The 13,691-nt window shown below is 44.8% G+C and overlaps 1 protein-coding gene across 2 annotated transcripts in view; it reads right to left on the bottom strand.

The window, feature by feature from the left end:
- The window catches only part of Egfr (epidermal growth factor receptor), a 185,652-nt gene that overhangs the window by 45,454 nt on the left and 126,507 nt on the right, over positions 1-13,691 (bottom strand). For both annotated transcript variants that reach the window (XM_057771137.1, XM_057771136.1), the window contains exons 4-12: positions 11,994-12,128; positions 8,582-8,650; positions 8,112-8,230; positions 6,943-7,084; positions 5,102-5,218; positions 4,452-4,578; positions 4,282-4,355; positions 3,378-3,468; positions 611-810 (exon numbers count right to left, since the gene is read on the bottom strand). In XM_057771137.1, the coding sequence (XP_057627120.1) occupies positions 611-810; positions 3,378-3,468; positions 4,282-4,355; positions 4,452-4,578; positions 5,102-5,218; positions 6,943-7,084; positions 8,112-8,230; positions 8,582-8,650; positions 11,994-12,128 (1,074 nt within the window). The remainder of the gene's footprint in view (positions 1-610; positions 811-3,377; positions 3,469-4,281; positions 4,356-4,451; positions 4,579-5,101; positions 5,219-6,942; positions 7,085-8,111; positions 8,231-8,581; positions 8,651-11,993; positions 12,129-13,691) is intronic.

A 13,691-nucleotide genomic window follows, 5' to 3' on the forward strand; every position in this document is an offset into this window, starting at 1 on the left:
ATCTTTATGGGATTGCAGAGTGGCCTCTTCAGGGCTCCTTTTAGGAACTTCAGCCCTGCTCATGTACTGGTCGACTTGGCTGGTTTTCTGTAACCTTGGCATAAGCTTCCATGCCCCCATCAACCTTATATATTTCCTGTGTACAAAGCCAGTACCATGTGGAAGCTGCTGCCCATTTTAGGGGCCAGGTAAAGATGCAGCCTGGCCTCCAGATGCAGGCCATCTCTTCAGCTGAATTCTCAGGTTGGGTTCTCTTCTTTCAAATGAATGTACATTTCCACCAGATGGAGCCTCTGGCGGTAGGGGCTTAGCCCTTAGGACCCCTGTTCCTATTGTCCCAGTGCAGAGTAGAAGGCTTTTCTTTAAGGGTTCCCATCTCTTTGCAGTTGTGATTGCATTCTCAGCATCTGACTTATTTGTTACTTTAACTTTTCCCCATGCCCCACAGAAGCACACATTTTCCATATCCCTGTGTTCACTCTTTGCTCCAGCACACTGTCGACCCAGGGAAGAGCAGTGAGCAAGAGCTGAGGGCCCCTTCAGCATCCCTTCTGAAAAGAAATTACCTCCAGGGGCTATGCACACAGGTGAGATGGGACCAGCTACTTACTGCAGTCATTCTGGGCTCTGTTGGTCATAATTTTGGTTTTCTGATTGGAAGTCCCAAAGAATTTTTTCCAGTTTATTGTATTTGCGTAGCATAAGTTTCGGTTTCCGGAAATGACCACATCCCCATCGCTTATTTCCTTGAGGGAACGCAATCCCAATGATGTGATGTTCAGGCCAACAACCGCAAGAGAAAACTGACCGCTGAAGGGGGGAGAAGGAGAATTGCGTTGTATATGACAGTGAGAACAACACGCCACCCTCTGATTTTGTTTTTCTGGGCCACTTGGGTTTTCTAAAAACTGTGTTCCCATTATTAATAATCATTCTGTGAAAAATATGAATCCCGGCTTTTGGAAAATGTGAGTGTTTTTTTTTAAGTTTCTTCAAGGAAAAGATGGTTTTTCATCCGTTTGTTATCTTTAACCTTGGGTAAATTGGAGGCCTGGCCAATGGCCTGACGCCATTTCATTTACTGCATTTATAGCTTTCCTAGAAATCAAAAACACCAACGTGTACTTGAAGTCAATTTGTCTGTCTGCCCACCTACCCATCTATTCATCTATCCAGGCTCATCTGGTCATGATTATTGAGTAAATATCTGTAGTGCCCCTTGACAAACACTGTATAGGTTAAATGTATGTCTCTTTTACTTAGAGAACCTATCTGAAGGTGATGCCCTCATACAGGCAGAGCTTTTCGTTTCTTTCTTTATTTGCTTTTACATCTCTACAACACTTTCCTCTCCTCCCAGCCCCTCTCCCTTTTACTCCTCCTCCCTTTCTTTTCAGAAAAGGATAGGTCTTTCATGGATATCATTCAGCCATGGTATATCAAGTTATAGTGAGATTAGGCACCTACTCTCATCTTAAGGCTGGATGAAGCAATTCAGCAGGAGAAAAGGGTCCCTAAAGCAGACAACAGAGTCAGAGACAGTCCCTGTTCCCACTGTTAGGAGTCCCTCAAGACGACCAAGCTACACAACAGTAACATATATGCAGAGTGCCTAGATCTGTCCCATGCAGACTCCCTGGTTGTCGGTTCAGTCTCTGTGAGCCCCTATGGGCCCGGGTTAGTTCATCCAGGTACTTTTTGAGTCCAGAGAAATGAACACAGCTTTAGAGAGAACGATTAGTCAAGAAGGGGAACTTAAGTAGCTCCATGGAGGAGCGCCATAGAAGGACAACTTTCTCCAAGCCACGGTGTCTCATATCTGAGACGTGGAGAGCAGAGCCAAGTAAGATTCTACAAGGTACGCCCCCACTGGATGACTAGACTGAAGTTAGCCAGACAAAAGGGAAAGGAATGCCACATCACGTGGGGAAACAGGATGAAGGCTGTCTGTAGGCGGGGAGGGCTGGAAGACAGGCCTGGGGATGGTGGTTGAAGTCAGAGCCCAGATCTATGGCCCTGCTGGAGGAATTTGGGTTGTCACAGGCCGCTGATGGCCAAGCACATAGAAGCAGTGTGTATTTGTAGGAAGCTTCTCTGACACCAGCATCAGGAATGGGTTGGTTGCGACAGGACGAAAGGAAGAGAATGAAAGTTAAGAGGTTACATGTCAGAAGAATAAAGCATTATTTGACAGCCCCCTCTTTCTGTTCGTGGTTCTTCCCATTTCCGCCTTCATAGACCATCTCTATTCACTGCCTGTTTCCAGAGAAACGAGGGGTCCTGGGTAGGAAACCCACACTGGGAATTCTCCTCAGAGAAGCCAAGGAGTCAGGATCTGCCTGGGGTCTTTCTGGCAGGTCAAGCTCCAGCATTTGGTGAGTCACACCAGGTCATAGAGCTCATCCCCAGGCTGGCATCAGTGAAGAAATGCTCCTGAGAGCCCCAGAAGGCAGGAAGCAGATGTAGCTGTGTGCTTATTATCACAAGCGTCTGACTAATGGAGCTGGTGGAAAGCAATGCATTTTCTGTGTGTATTGTGCTATGATATGATGTGAGGTTCAAGGTGGCAAATTTCAGAAAATGTTCTCCTAATGTTCCCAAGGCAGTTTGAGCTGCAGATGTCCAAGCTTCTCTTCCTCACCACCAATCTTAGGATTTCTCTCATCTATTAAGGGTCTCCTTCCCTTCTTCTCTCCCTCCCTCCCTCCCTCCCTCCCTCCCTCCCTCCCTCCCTCCCTTTCTATCTATCTCCCTGTCTCTGTCTCTCTCTTTCTCTGTCTGACTCTCTCTCTCTCTCTCTCTCTCTCTCTCTCTCTCTCTCTCTCTCTGTATCTTTTTCTCTCTGTGCACACATTTCATTGTTGTGTCTGGAAGAGTGGACATTATAGATCCCCAAACCATTTAGTGTTAAAACATCACTTGGTTCCCCTTGTGTGATATGTTAAATACCTTCAACTTCATTACTATCAAAGATTAGCCAAACCCAAATAAGGACATTCTGTAAAACACCCGCTCATATTTTCCCAGAGTGTCAAGACAATAAAAACAGTCAAAGCCATAGGAACTAGGGATATTTGGAGGGGACTAAGAAGATGTTAGAAGTCCGTACAATGTGGGATTCTTGAGAGGACAGAGAAAGGACACACACATTCATGGAAAATCTGGCGATCAATAAAGTACACGGTCGGTCAAGCGCACAGCGCTGTGCAGAGTCAACATCTTTATCTTAATCCACACATCGGCTCGTGTAAGTTGCTCACATTAGGGGAAGCTGAGTGGAAGTTCATCTTTGTCCTGTTTCTGTACCTCCCTTTTAAGGCCAATTTCAAAATAAAAAGCAGAGATAATCTCCCAGGCTTTGGTTACAGTTGACTTACTGTTGCTTTGTTCTGCCACGTATGATTTCTAGGTTCTCAAAAGCATGGAGGTCCGTCCAGTTTTCAGGCCAAGCCTGAATCAGCAAAAACCCTAGAGGGGAGGAAGAAAGGCTTAGGCACACAATGCTGGAAAGTTCTTTGTTTTGTAGGAAGCATGTTCTAGGACTCATGGTGTACGGACAGTGGCAGTGAATTCTCTGGTCCTCACCACTAAGGATGACAGTGTATACTGACACATGTCCCGGTGATCTTAAAAAAAAAATTGAAATCTTGCCTCCTCCATGGAACTTTGAATCTCTGACTGCACCTCTCTCAACCCTCAGGCCGATTTCCACCCTACAGGCTGAGGATGTGCCCTGGCTCTGATATCCTTCAAGGATATCAGATTACACACTTGGTTCCTTCTCTGTCTCCAAGTAGCTGCTTACTTAGGTCTCATTTTAAATGCTTTCTTCATTTAACTCTGATCCCCACATCAGTGTTGTTTTTCAGATCTAATTATCCCTTTTTAAAGATGAAGAAAATGAAATGCAGGTGGCAGCCATGAATCCAAGACTCCCCAGTGGGCAATCAATTGAAATTTAGTTCAGGAACCCTGAAACCCGAGAACCCGCATCTCCCCTTCTTTTTCTCTCTGGGACTTGGGGTCTGTGAGGATGACGGCCTGTCTGAGCTGGGAAGAACTGTTACATGTGACCACATGAGGTCCAGCATGGCTGCAGCCTTGGCTTAAAGTGCTTCCAACGTGCAGAAAGGGAAACAAATTTTACAAACACTCTAAGAATTAATCATAACGGTAGAGCTTCAAATACCACATTGCTATGCCAGAGAAGAAGGGGAGATGGCTGGTGGTTTCTGTAAAATTTAATCTGCTGTATATGCTCCTGGATACACCGGCACGAACCTGTTATTTCCTTTACGGTTTTTAGAATATCTAGTTCCCGTGGGTCTAGAGGAGGGGTCCGTGTGAAGGAATCCCTGAAACAGACAGCGACATGATTATTGGTCATTTTCCGTGGTTTCAAAGAAGTAGATTTGGCTGCTCTCTGTGCAGGTCACTCAGCTGTTACTTACCCCTTAAAGGCCACTGGCAGGATATGAAGGTCCCCACTGATGGCAGTGCAGTATTTGAAGTGTTTGATGTTAGTGGCATTTATGGAGAGTGTGTCTTTAAATTCGCCAATGCCTATGCCATTACAAACTGTTAAGAGAGAGATTTGTTCTATTTACCTTTGCTGAACGAAGAAGGCTGCACCCGCACAGGCAGAAGCATGAACCCCTGTTTCAGCCATCGTTAACTCATCCCGCTCTGAGGGGACCCTCAAGGTGTCTGGACCCCTGGCAAGCTTTGGTGTTCCAGTCACCGGAATGGGGGCTTGGGGCTGCCCTTGTCACAGACCTTGCTTGGCTTTGAAGTATCTCTGCTGTTTTCGACTTCAACTGAATCTAGTTACTCATAAAGACATTGGTTCCCCGTTTTTCTGTCCAGGACAGTTCACCTACCTGGGCTGCAGGTGGCACCACTGTGCCTAGTTCAAGAGAATGCCCCCCCCCACACACACACCTTGGTAACTTGGCTTTGCTAGTTGATCTTCTACTTTACAGACAAAGATGTGCATTTTCTTTTTTAATTAAAAGAGTCAGGTGTGTTTGTTTGGAGGTGGACGTGAGAGTCTGGCACAAGGGTCACGAGAAAGGTTTATCTACACCTGTAGGCACCCTACCTTTGCGACAGGGCCCGTCACACTTTTTACACTTGCGAGCACCGTCTTCCTCCACTTCATAGTAGTCAGGACCGCAGGCCCGGACACATGAGCCGTGATCTGTCACCACATAGTTTCCTGAGGAAGGGACGATGAAAAGAAGGTGTTGAAGGCCATGGCAGGTGCGCTCAACCTTCCACAAACATCCTCATGCCCTGCTCTATGTGGGCCACCGGAAAGGTCTCTGATAGTTTGACTGACTTTACGTCGAGAAGAGAGGTTGACAGGTTTCAACTTGAAAGGGAATCAAGTTTGAGTTTAATGACTTTTCTGACGGTAATGTGGGGAAACACAGACATTTGGTCACAGGCATGAAGGGGAAAGGGAGGGAACAGCACCGTGCATGCTCACTGACCAGAAGCCTGTCTGTGAACATCAACCTCCTTTGTCAGGTGTGTGTTTGAAAATTTCAGGTAAACCTTGAAATCGTATGTGACACCCATTAATGCGTCTCAAACAGCCCATGTCCCACTGAGGTGACGTCAGTTTGTTCTGTGTTTGACACCAGCTTTGCTCTTCCCCACCTGCCATGTCGTCCTTTGGGGAGCAATGAGGGGACCAGCTTGTGCTGCTTCTCAGACCGGCACCCCAATCTGTCTCTCCCCTTTCCCTCGCCTTTCTGTGGTCTATCTCATTTAATATTTATGATTATAGTGTGCACTAGAGACTCTTTGCTCTTATTTTGAGTTTCCTAAATAGATCCCCCAAAGTATGGGCATTGGTAGCATATCTGTGAGTCATATGCTCTTATTGTTTTAGGTTTTGAGTGTTTTCTGTGGGTTTTAAAGCCCTGTTAACTAAGTCTTCACACGGAGTCCATCTGTGGCATGACTGGGTGAGTTTTCCTTCACCTTAGTTTTCTTTTACTTTACAGTGACTTCTTCTTCTTCTTCTTCTTCTTCTTTTTCTTCTTCTTCTTCTTCTTCTTCTTCTTCTTCTTCTTCTTCTTCTTCTTCTTCTTCTTCTTCTTCTTCTTCTTCTTCTTCTTCTTCTTCCTCTTCCTCTTCCTCCTCCTCCTCCTCCTCCTCCTTCTTCTTCCTCTTCCTCTTCTTCTTCTTCTTTCTCTTTTTTCTAAATAGACTTTCATCACCTAAATCTAGGTAGGCCAAAATCTTACCCTCTTAGTTTCTCTTTTATGTTTTTTTTTTGGGGGGGGGGTTTCAATCTCCTTTCTAGAAGTCAAGATTGGCTCTTAAGGTTCTTTATACATTGCTTCACTTCTCTGTTTGGGAGTGATCTGTGTTGCCATTTCCCTATAGGTTCCAGCAGAGTACAATCATACATAAACAAAGCCCGAACCCAAATGAGGAAATCAAAGCAAAACTGAAACTGCAATCCTCCAAGATCCCAACCTTAACCAGAGCCTTTTCTACTCAAGAAGGTGGATCTGCTGCACTTTCTAATTTAGGTCTGTTAAATGCCAGCGTAGTAGAGAGTCAAACAATGATGGTCCCAGAGGGTCAAGATTTTGTGTTTGTCAGTTCCAGGACACCCCCATGTTATATAGCTGGCCCTCAGACTTGGCGTAAAACAACAGATGTCTTTTGTTAACAAAGTCTGTTCGCCAACAACATGAGGACCAGCACAGGTGAAGCCACCCTTGTAGGGGAGGAGCCCTGCCTGCCACAGGTTACCTCTGCCTCTGCCCCTCAGCACTGAGCTGGCTGCTCACCTTCGTATCTAGCTGGACATATGCAAACCTACACAACAAGGCAGGCACAATAGGTCCCAAACTGCCTAAAAGTCCAGCATAAGACAAAAGAGGTCACGTAGGATGGGTGAATCAAAGGTGAGCAACTCACGGGGGCATTTCTTCACACAGGTGGCCCCAAAGCTGTACTTCCCTTCCGGGTTGACATCCATCTGGTAGGTTGTGGGATTGTACAGCATCAGCGGTGGGCAGGTGTCTTTGCATGTGGCTTCATCTCGGAACCTGTGGCAGACCTGTCACAAGAGGGACAACATGGCTGGTCAAGGACATGCCATCCAAATGAAAGAAGCCCAAGGCCAGGCATCCTGAAATCAGGCAGGCCAGTGGCAGCTCTCAGTGCTTAGGTGTTCAGTTAGAGAAGGGGAGAATCTAGTAAGCCTTTCTATGGTATTCAGAAACACCTTCCTCTTATAAGTAATAAGTATTAATTTTAAGAATACTGACTGTCCAAGTAGCTATAACTTAGGGTTTGTGGTTGGAAAGAAATATATCTCTATTGATTACAGGTGATGAAAAATAAAGAAACATGACACAGCAAGAATGGCGTGATATTATTTTTAAATCCAATTTACGTTGAGTTTCTCTTACAAAGAGCACTTTAGAAAACATTTTGGAACTTGTCAAAGTGCAGGAATCTTAGCAGAAAGATTTCATGTGGAAAGGACCAGACCCAAGATTTTGGCTCTTACTAAGAACCTCATGTAGGGCCTTCTCCCTGGGCTTCTCATTAGATCCAGGCCAGACTGCCCAAGTGAAAAAAAAAATCCCCAGGCCCAGCTCTGCTTTCTGGGATTTAAGAATCTTCCGTTTCCAGAAGCTGTAGAATAGTCTAGACTGTAGCTTAGGGTGGACTTCCTCTTCCGGAGGCTGACAGGGTCTTGCTTGGTTGTATACCAACCCCAGGAATCACATTTACCAGCCCTGGCATCTGCCAAACTTCACACTAGAGCTTTTGCCAGAGCTTTGGTTGTGGCAGGGGGAAAAAAAGACACTGTGTGATGGTGTGGACTAGAGGAGCAGCCCAAGAAGCATTGGTATATGGCGGGCAAAGCAGATGATTCCAAGGTTATACTGCCCAAAGGTCTGTGGGACACGTCAGGGGCTCTTAAAGAAACAGCTCTCTCTATTTGTTACAATGCCACTGTTTTTGGCCAGGACAACACTTACTGACAATGTCCCCTACAAGAAGGCTCCTGTCACAATCAGAGAGGAACAAGTGCAAGGCTCCCCAACCCAGCTCCCCAACACCTAGAGTCTTACCAGACAGTCACTCTCTCTGGGCCCCGTACACCCAGCGGCACACTGGTTGTGGCAGCAATCACTGGGGGACCTGCCACGACAACGCCGGGAACATTGCTGGGCACAGATGATTTTGGTCACTGAAAAGAAAAAAAAGATCACTGGAGAAACACTGTCAAACTTTGATATTTGTTTGTGCTAGGAAAGGGGTAAGTGGGAGCAGAGAGCAGGGCATCCTGCATGACTCGGGCACTTGGGTAGCTGACTTCTCGGCATTTTATGACAGGCTGAAGTATCCCGAATGGTTAGCCTTAGATAGCTGTGGGCAGTGAGGTTGGTAAGACCGCCGTTCATGAAACAGTTAACACGGGGTCCTTTGCCAAGCTTCTCTGCTTGTCCAGTTACCAAAGAGCAGGAGAGGATGGCCACACACTGTGTGGACTCTGCCCACAGCGGCGTGTTTCTCAGACCCTGACCCTGTGCCGACTTACATTTCTGACAGTTCTCTTCTCCTCCTCCCCAGCAACTTCCGTTCGGACAGCTCGGATCACATTTTTGGCCTGAAATAAAAATCTAGTAGTTAAACATGCATTTTGATAAAAGTGAACAAATGACACGGAAGCAATGATGCCCCCCCCCCCCCCCAAGGTTTCAGAGGATGTTCTAGAAACAAGGAGCAGTTTGGAAACTTTGCACTCATATTTGGTTTGGATGATTTTTCTGTTCAGCTAAAAGACTCGTTCAAGAAAGGAAAACCCATGGACTGGTTTTGTTGGCACTTGAGCTGTGGAAGCTGAGAGAATCCTTCTGACTTGTCACAACCACAAAGATGACAAATCTACGTGAACCCAGGGTCCAGGAGGTGCCAATCTTCGTGTCTATGCCCTCCCCTTGCTATATCCAATCTCGACTGAGTGGTGGGCAATCACCGCTGGGTTTAAAGGTGTGAAATCAGGACTGGCAAATCAGCACCCTTCTCCTCCAAGCCACGGAGTCGTGTAGAACATTCCACAGGAAGGGAACATTCTTATTCTGTGAATCATTTGGCCAATTACCTAAAACTTTAGCTAATAGCCAGCCTGTTATTGTCTGGAAATCTTTGTAACTCAACCATTTTTGTATTTTTGTATTTGGTCAATATCAAATTGCAGCTACAAAGGTTTCTAATCTCTTGAATTCCATTCTGCAATTAATCCCACCGAGAAATGCAAAGATCAAAGCGTGAGGCAGCATGTTTGTTGGAAAGTCCTGCGGTGTGGATTGGATTTAGTTTTCTTGTTTTTACTTTCTGTGGTTCTGGGTACTTAATGTTTCCACTGGGCTTTTAAAAACCACTCTATTTAGTTCTAGTGCCCTCTTTGGGGACAAGCAGTTATCATATAATATAACTTTATTTCACAGGGAAGCTTATTTGATGGTGTCTGAGTTTGGTTTCTCAACTTGTCATTGTAAATATTCACCTTCATGTTCCCTTCTAGGATTTAAATATATATTCATATTTATTACATATGCTTAGTACATATTTGAAATTTATATTGACGTATGGAGTAGCTGATGAATGTATTTATTTTCTTTCATGTAAATCCACTCTCACAACCTTAAGTTCTAAACCTTATCAACAATAATATACGTTGGTCACAGTGGGCAGCTCTTCTGAGTCCAGACGCCTCACCTACATAACAGTTAAAATCACCTCATAATACTGATTTTGTTCTTGTTACAGATGAAATACAGACTTCTCCAAAGGATTGTGAGTCTGAGAAGCACTGTCAATGGAAGAGAGTGGAAGGTAGGAGACACAAGAGACAGATCTCTTCTCTTTTAGTAGGTATAATTTTAACGTTCTTACTTGATTTTTAAAAACTCCAGTATGCCGTTTGTCCCTTAATCATTGTCATTACAGAACAATTTATTAAGGGCATTCTTACTAAAATGTCTCTTGTTTATGCAACTTTGATTCATTTAGGCTTATTCTCATGACTAGTGCTACAGTTTGGGTACGTAATGACCCCTAAAGGCTCGTATGTTAAAGGCTTTAGATCACAGAGTGGTGATGGCAACTTTAAGAGATTGAACTAATGACCACCCTGGCAAGATGTGCCCATGGGTACAATAGTTATGAGGGGGTAAACTAACCATTCTCCAGTTGGACTTAAGATACACCCCACAGGAGGAAACACATGCCTGCTGCTATAAATCTGGCCGAAAACTCATGGCTTGGAGATCCTAAGCCCTAGGGAAGATTTTGCTACTATTATTCTGCTAAACGAACATAGCATCACACTGCCTTCAAAATACTTAGCTCTCTGCCATAGATTAGTGCCCAGTCCTCATCAGAGAGACTTCTTTGGTAAGTAAATGATGATTACGATAAAAACTCAGTGTCTGTGGAGTGCTCAACCGTACACAGGACATCTGGATCATAGCCCTCACTCCTACGGCTCTAGGCACATCACAAAAAAGGGGGTAAAAAGATTCTAAGAGGTTCAGGAGGGACTACTATGGAACAGCATCTTCTGGACACAACAGGGCTGTTGTACTTGCGACCTCACAGCAACTGTGGCTGCCTGCCCAAGGCCTGCAGAAGACCAAGCCAATCAACATTCCAGCATGGGTGGGGGAAGGGACCACGAGAACCTACTCCTGGCTGCTGGATGAGGGAGAGCCATTTTTCAAGGGTGTGGCCCCTGGTCCGTGAAGCATGCTCCAGTGGCTGCCCCGCACCAGTGCACATACATGCAGTACTAATTGTAGTCAGTGTGTTATTAAAAAGATATGAAAGTGGGAGGGAGGCACGGGAGCAGAGGAGTTGGGAGGATCACAATTCATTGTATATATGTATGTCATTGTCAAATAATAACTTCAAAGCATTATATTAAAACAGAGGTGGAAGTATTGGAAGCCCAGTCATCAAAGGCAGTGTCTTTGAAGGGACAAGAGGATCCAGACCCCTTCTCTCTTTGACTTCTCTCAAGGTGACCATGGATGGTGGTTGTGGCTGCACAAAATTTTGGACACATAATGACTAATATCACAGATTTCCTAAATTTTTCAACCCCAACTATTTTAATCAAGGCATCAATAAAAAATAAAGCAACTAATAAGAAAAGCCACAAGACTTTTAGTTGATGTTTTTTATGATTCATGTAGGCTCCACTGGAGGTCTAAACCAAACTCATATGAAGCTCAGTTGCAAGAACAGGAGAGTAAGAAGCAGAGTCATGCCTTATCTCGTACCTTGAAAAGATCAGTATTATTAGGAAGAACAGGCTTGGTGGAGTTTGGAACGTGAAAACACCCTATATCAAAGTTTCCTATCCAGTGCTAGAGAGGGTCACAGTTTGAGTCCCCACGCTTAGTTCTGGTCCTCTGCAAGGCCCTCAGTTGCAGGGGGCTGCTGGAGGAGTGGGCCATGGGTGAGCTGAGAACATTTAGGAAAGCACGGACAAATCTCCTTTCCGTGGTTCTGTGTCAGAGTGTTTACATCTATGAGCTGATGAGCCGAGCCCACAGGATCAGGATGACCTGAGCGCCACTGTGAGAATCAGGAATGAGACAGATGTACACGTGACTGGGCCATGCCCATGAGGCAGAAGGGGAGACGCCCTGTACCGTGACTACCCCTGCAACCTGTATCCGGGAGAAAGGTTCTCTCTGCTCAGTGATCTCACAAATGCTCCACCACCCTTGAAGGGATGGGTGTTGCCTTGTTCAATGAAAAAAATTTTCTTACATTACTGTCTTGAATAAAACTCTAATGGAAAGATCATTTGTTTACTTCTATTTTTTTGTTGTATGTTGATTAATCTGATCTAAAGTTAACATTCTCTTTCCCACCCCAACACTGCCCACTTCAACTCCTCAGAGGATCTGAAGCTAATGGAAGGTGAATGAGGCACTTACAGCTTCTCGGTTGGTTTTGTGATTCCATTGACATGTTGCTCAGAAAGATATCCTGCACGATGTCCCTCCACTGGATGGTATCCACGTAGCAGAGGACGGGGTTATTGCTGAATCGCACAGCGCCGGTCAGAATTTCTGAATAAATGGAACCACAGTAGTCAAACTCTTTGATTCCTATTAACTCACAAAATGCATGCACTCATTTCTTTACATTTCTAATACTCTGCTTAATCCTTCCCGTGGCCAATCCAAAGTCCCCAAGGTCAGCCCCATAAAAGACCTGCTAGAGATATATGAAGATACACTTCATGATGATGAAGTGAAAACTTACAAGTGTTTAAGGATTGGGTTGTGGATTTTAGAAATGCGGTAGCAGGAAGAGAAAGCCTATACAGTATGCACGGCAGAAAGGCCATGTGTGCAGTGACGTGTAGATCCAGGGTCATATCAGACAGACTAGAATGATTGGATGATGTGGAGGTGAAATCAGAGATGAAGAACAAGGGGGAAATCCTAGATATTTGGACTCTGAAGACCAGGACTGTCACCAGACTTATTCTCAGGTGCCATTAGATAATAAAGAAACTGCTTGGCCTCTGATAGGGTAGAATTTAGATAGGCGGAGTAAACAGAACAGAATTCTGGGAGAAAGAAAGCCAAGTCGGCAGTCGCCATGATTCTCCCACTCCAGACAGATGGAGGTTAAGATCTTTCCTGGTAAGTCAGCTCGTGGTGCTACACAGAATATTAGAAATGGGTTAGATCAATATGTAAGAGCTAGCCAATAAGAGGCCGGAGCTAATGGGCCAAGCAGTGTTTAAAAGAATACAGTTTCCATGCAATTATTTCGGGGCATAAGCTAGCCAATGCGGGAGCCGTGGTGGCGGGATGCAGCCCGCTGCTCAACACAACAATTAGAGGATTTCCACTGAAGAAGGAAAGAGTGTGAGTATGATATGGAATAAGAATTTTATGTATGAAGATGACTCAAATAAACGCCAGTGGTGAAAGATGATATAAGGCTGCAGAGTTTTTTGAAAGAAGAAATGAGAGGACTTTTACAAAGTCAGGGTTGATCAAAAGTCAAACTTTTACAAAAAAAGAGGGCTACCTTAGCAACATTAGACATGACCATGGACGAAATGATTCATGCGCATAAAAATCCACAGATGCTCTGGTCTGCACAGGTAAATTTGGCTTACAGGCTTCTTCCAGAGAAATGAAATGCACAGAGAGACAGAAATGTTTCAGCCATGTCTAAAGGAGACAGGACTGAGAATTGGGCTAGCTGATGTGTAGGTTTCACCTCCAGTGATCCTCATCTGTTGGAGGAAGGCCACTTGTTTGTTTTCTTGCTGCTTAGACCCAAAATAATCACTTAGAAGCTACATTTTTTGCAATACTGTTTGGCCAATAGCTTAAGTATATTTGTAGCTAGCTCTTATATCCTAAACTAATGCATCTCCATTAATCTGTGCATCACTACAAGGTCATGGCCTACTGATAAAGTTTTGGCAGGCTCCAGCAGAGGCATTTGTCTCCTGTGGTGGCTACATGGCTTCTGCCTGATTCAACCTACTCTCTCTATATGTCTCTTCCAGTCTGGCTATATTCTCTTAAGCCGTTGGCCAAAAGCAGCTTCTTTATTAACCAATAAAAACAACACATATACAGAAGAACTTCCCACACTGTTTCCCC

The sequence above is a fragment of the Chionomys nivalis genome, chromosome 6 (assembly GCF_950005125.1).
Source record: "Chionomys nivalis chromosome 6, mChiNiv1.1, whole genome shotgun sequence".
Lineage (NCBI taxonomy): Eukaryota > Metazoa > Chordata > Mammalia > Rodentia > Cricetidae > Chionomys > Chionomys nivalis.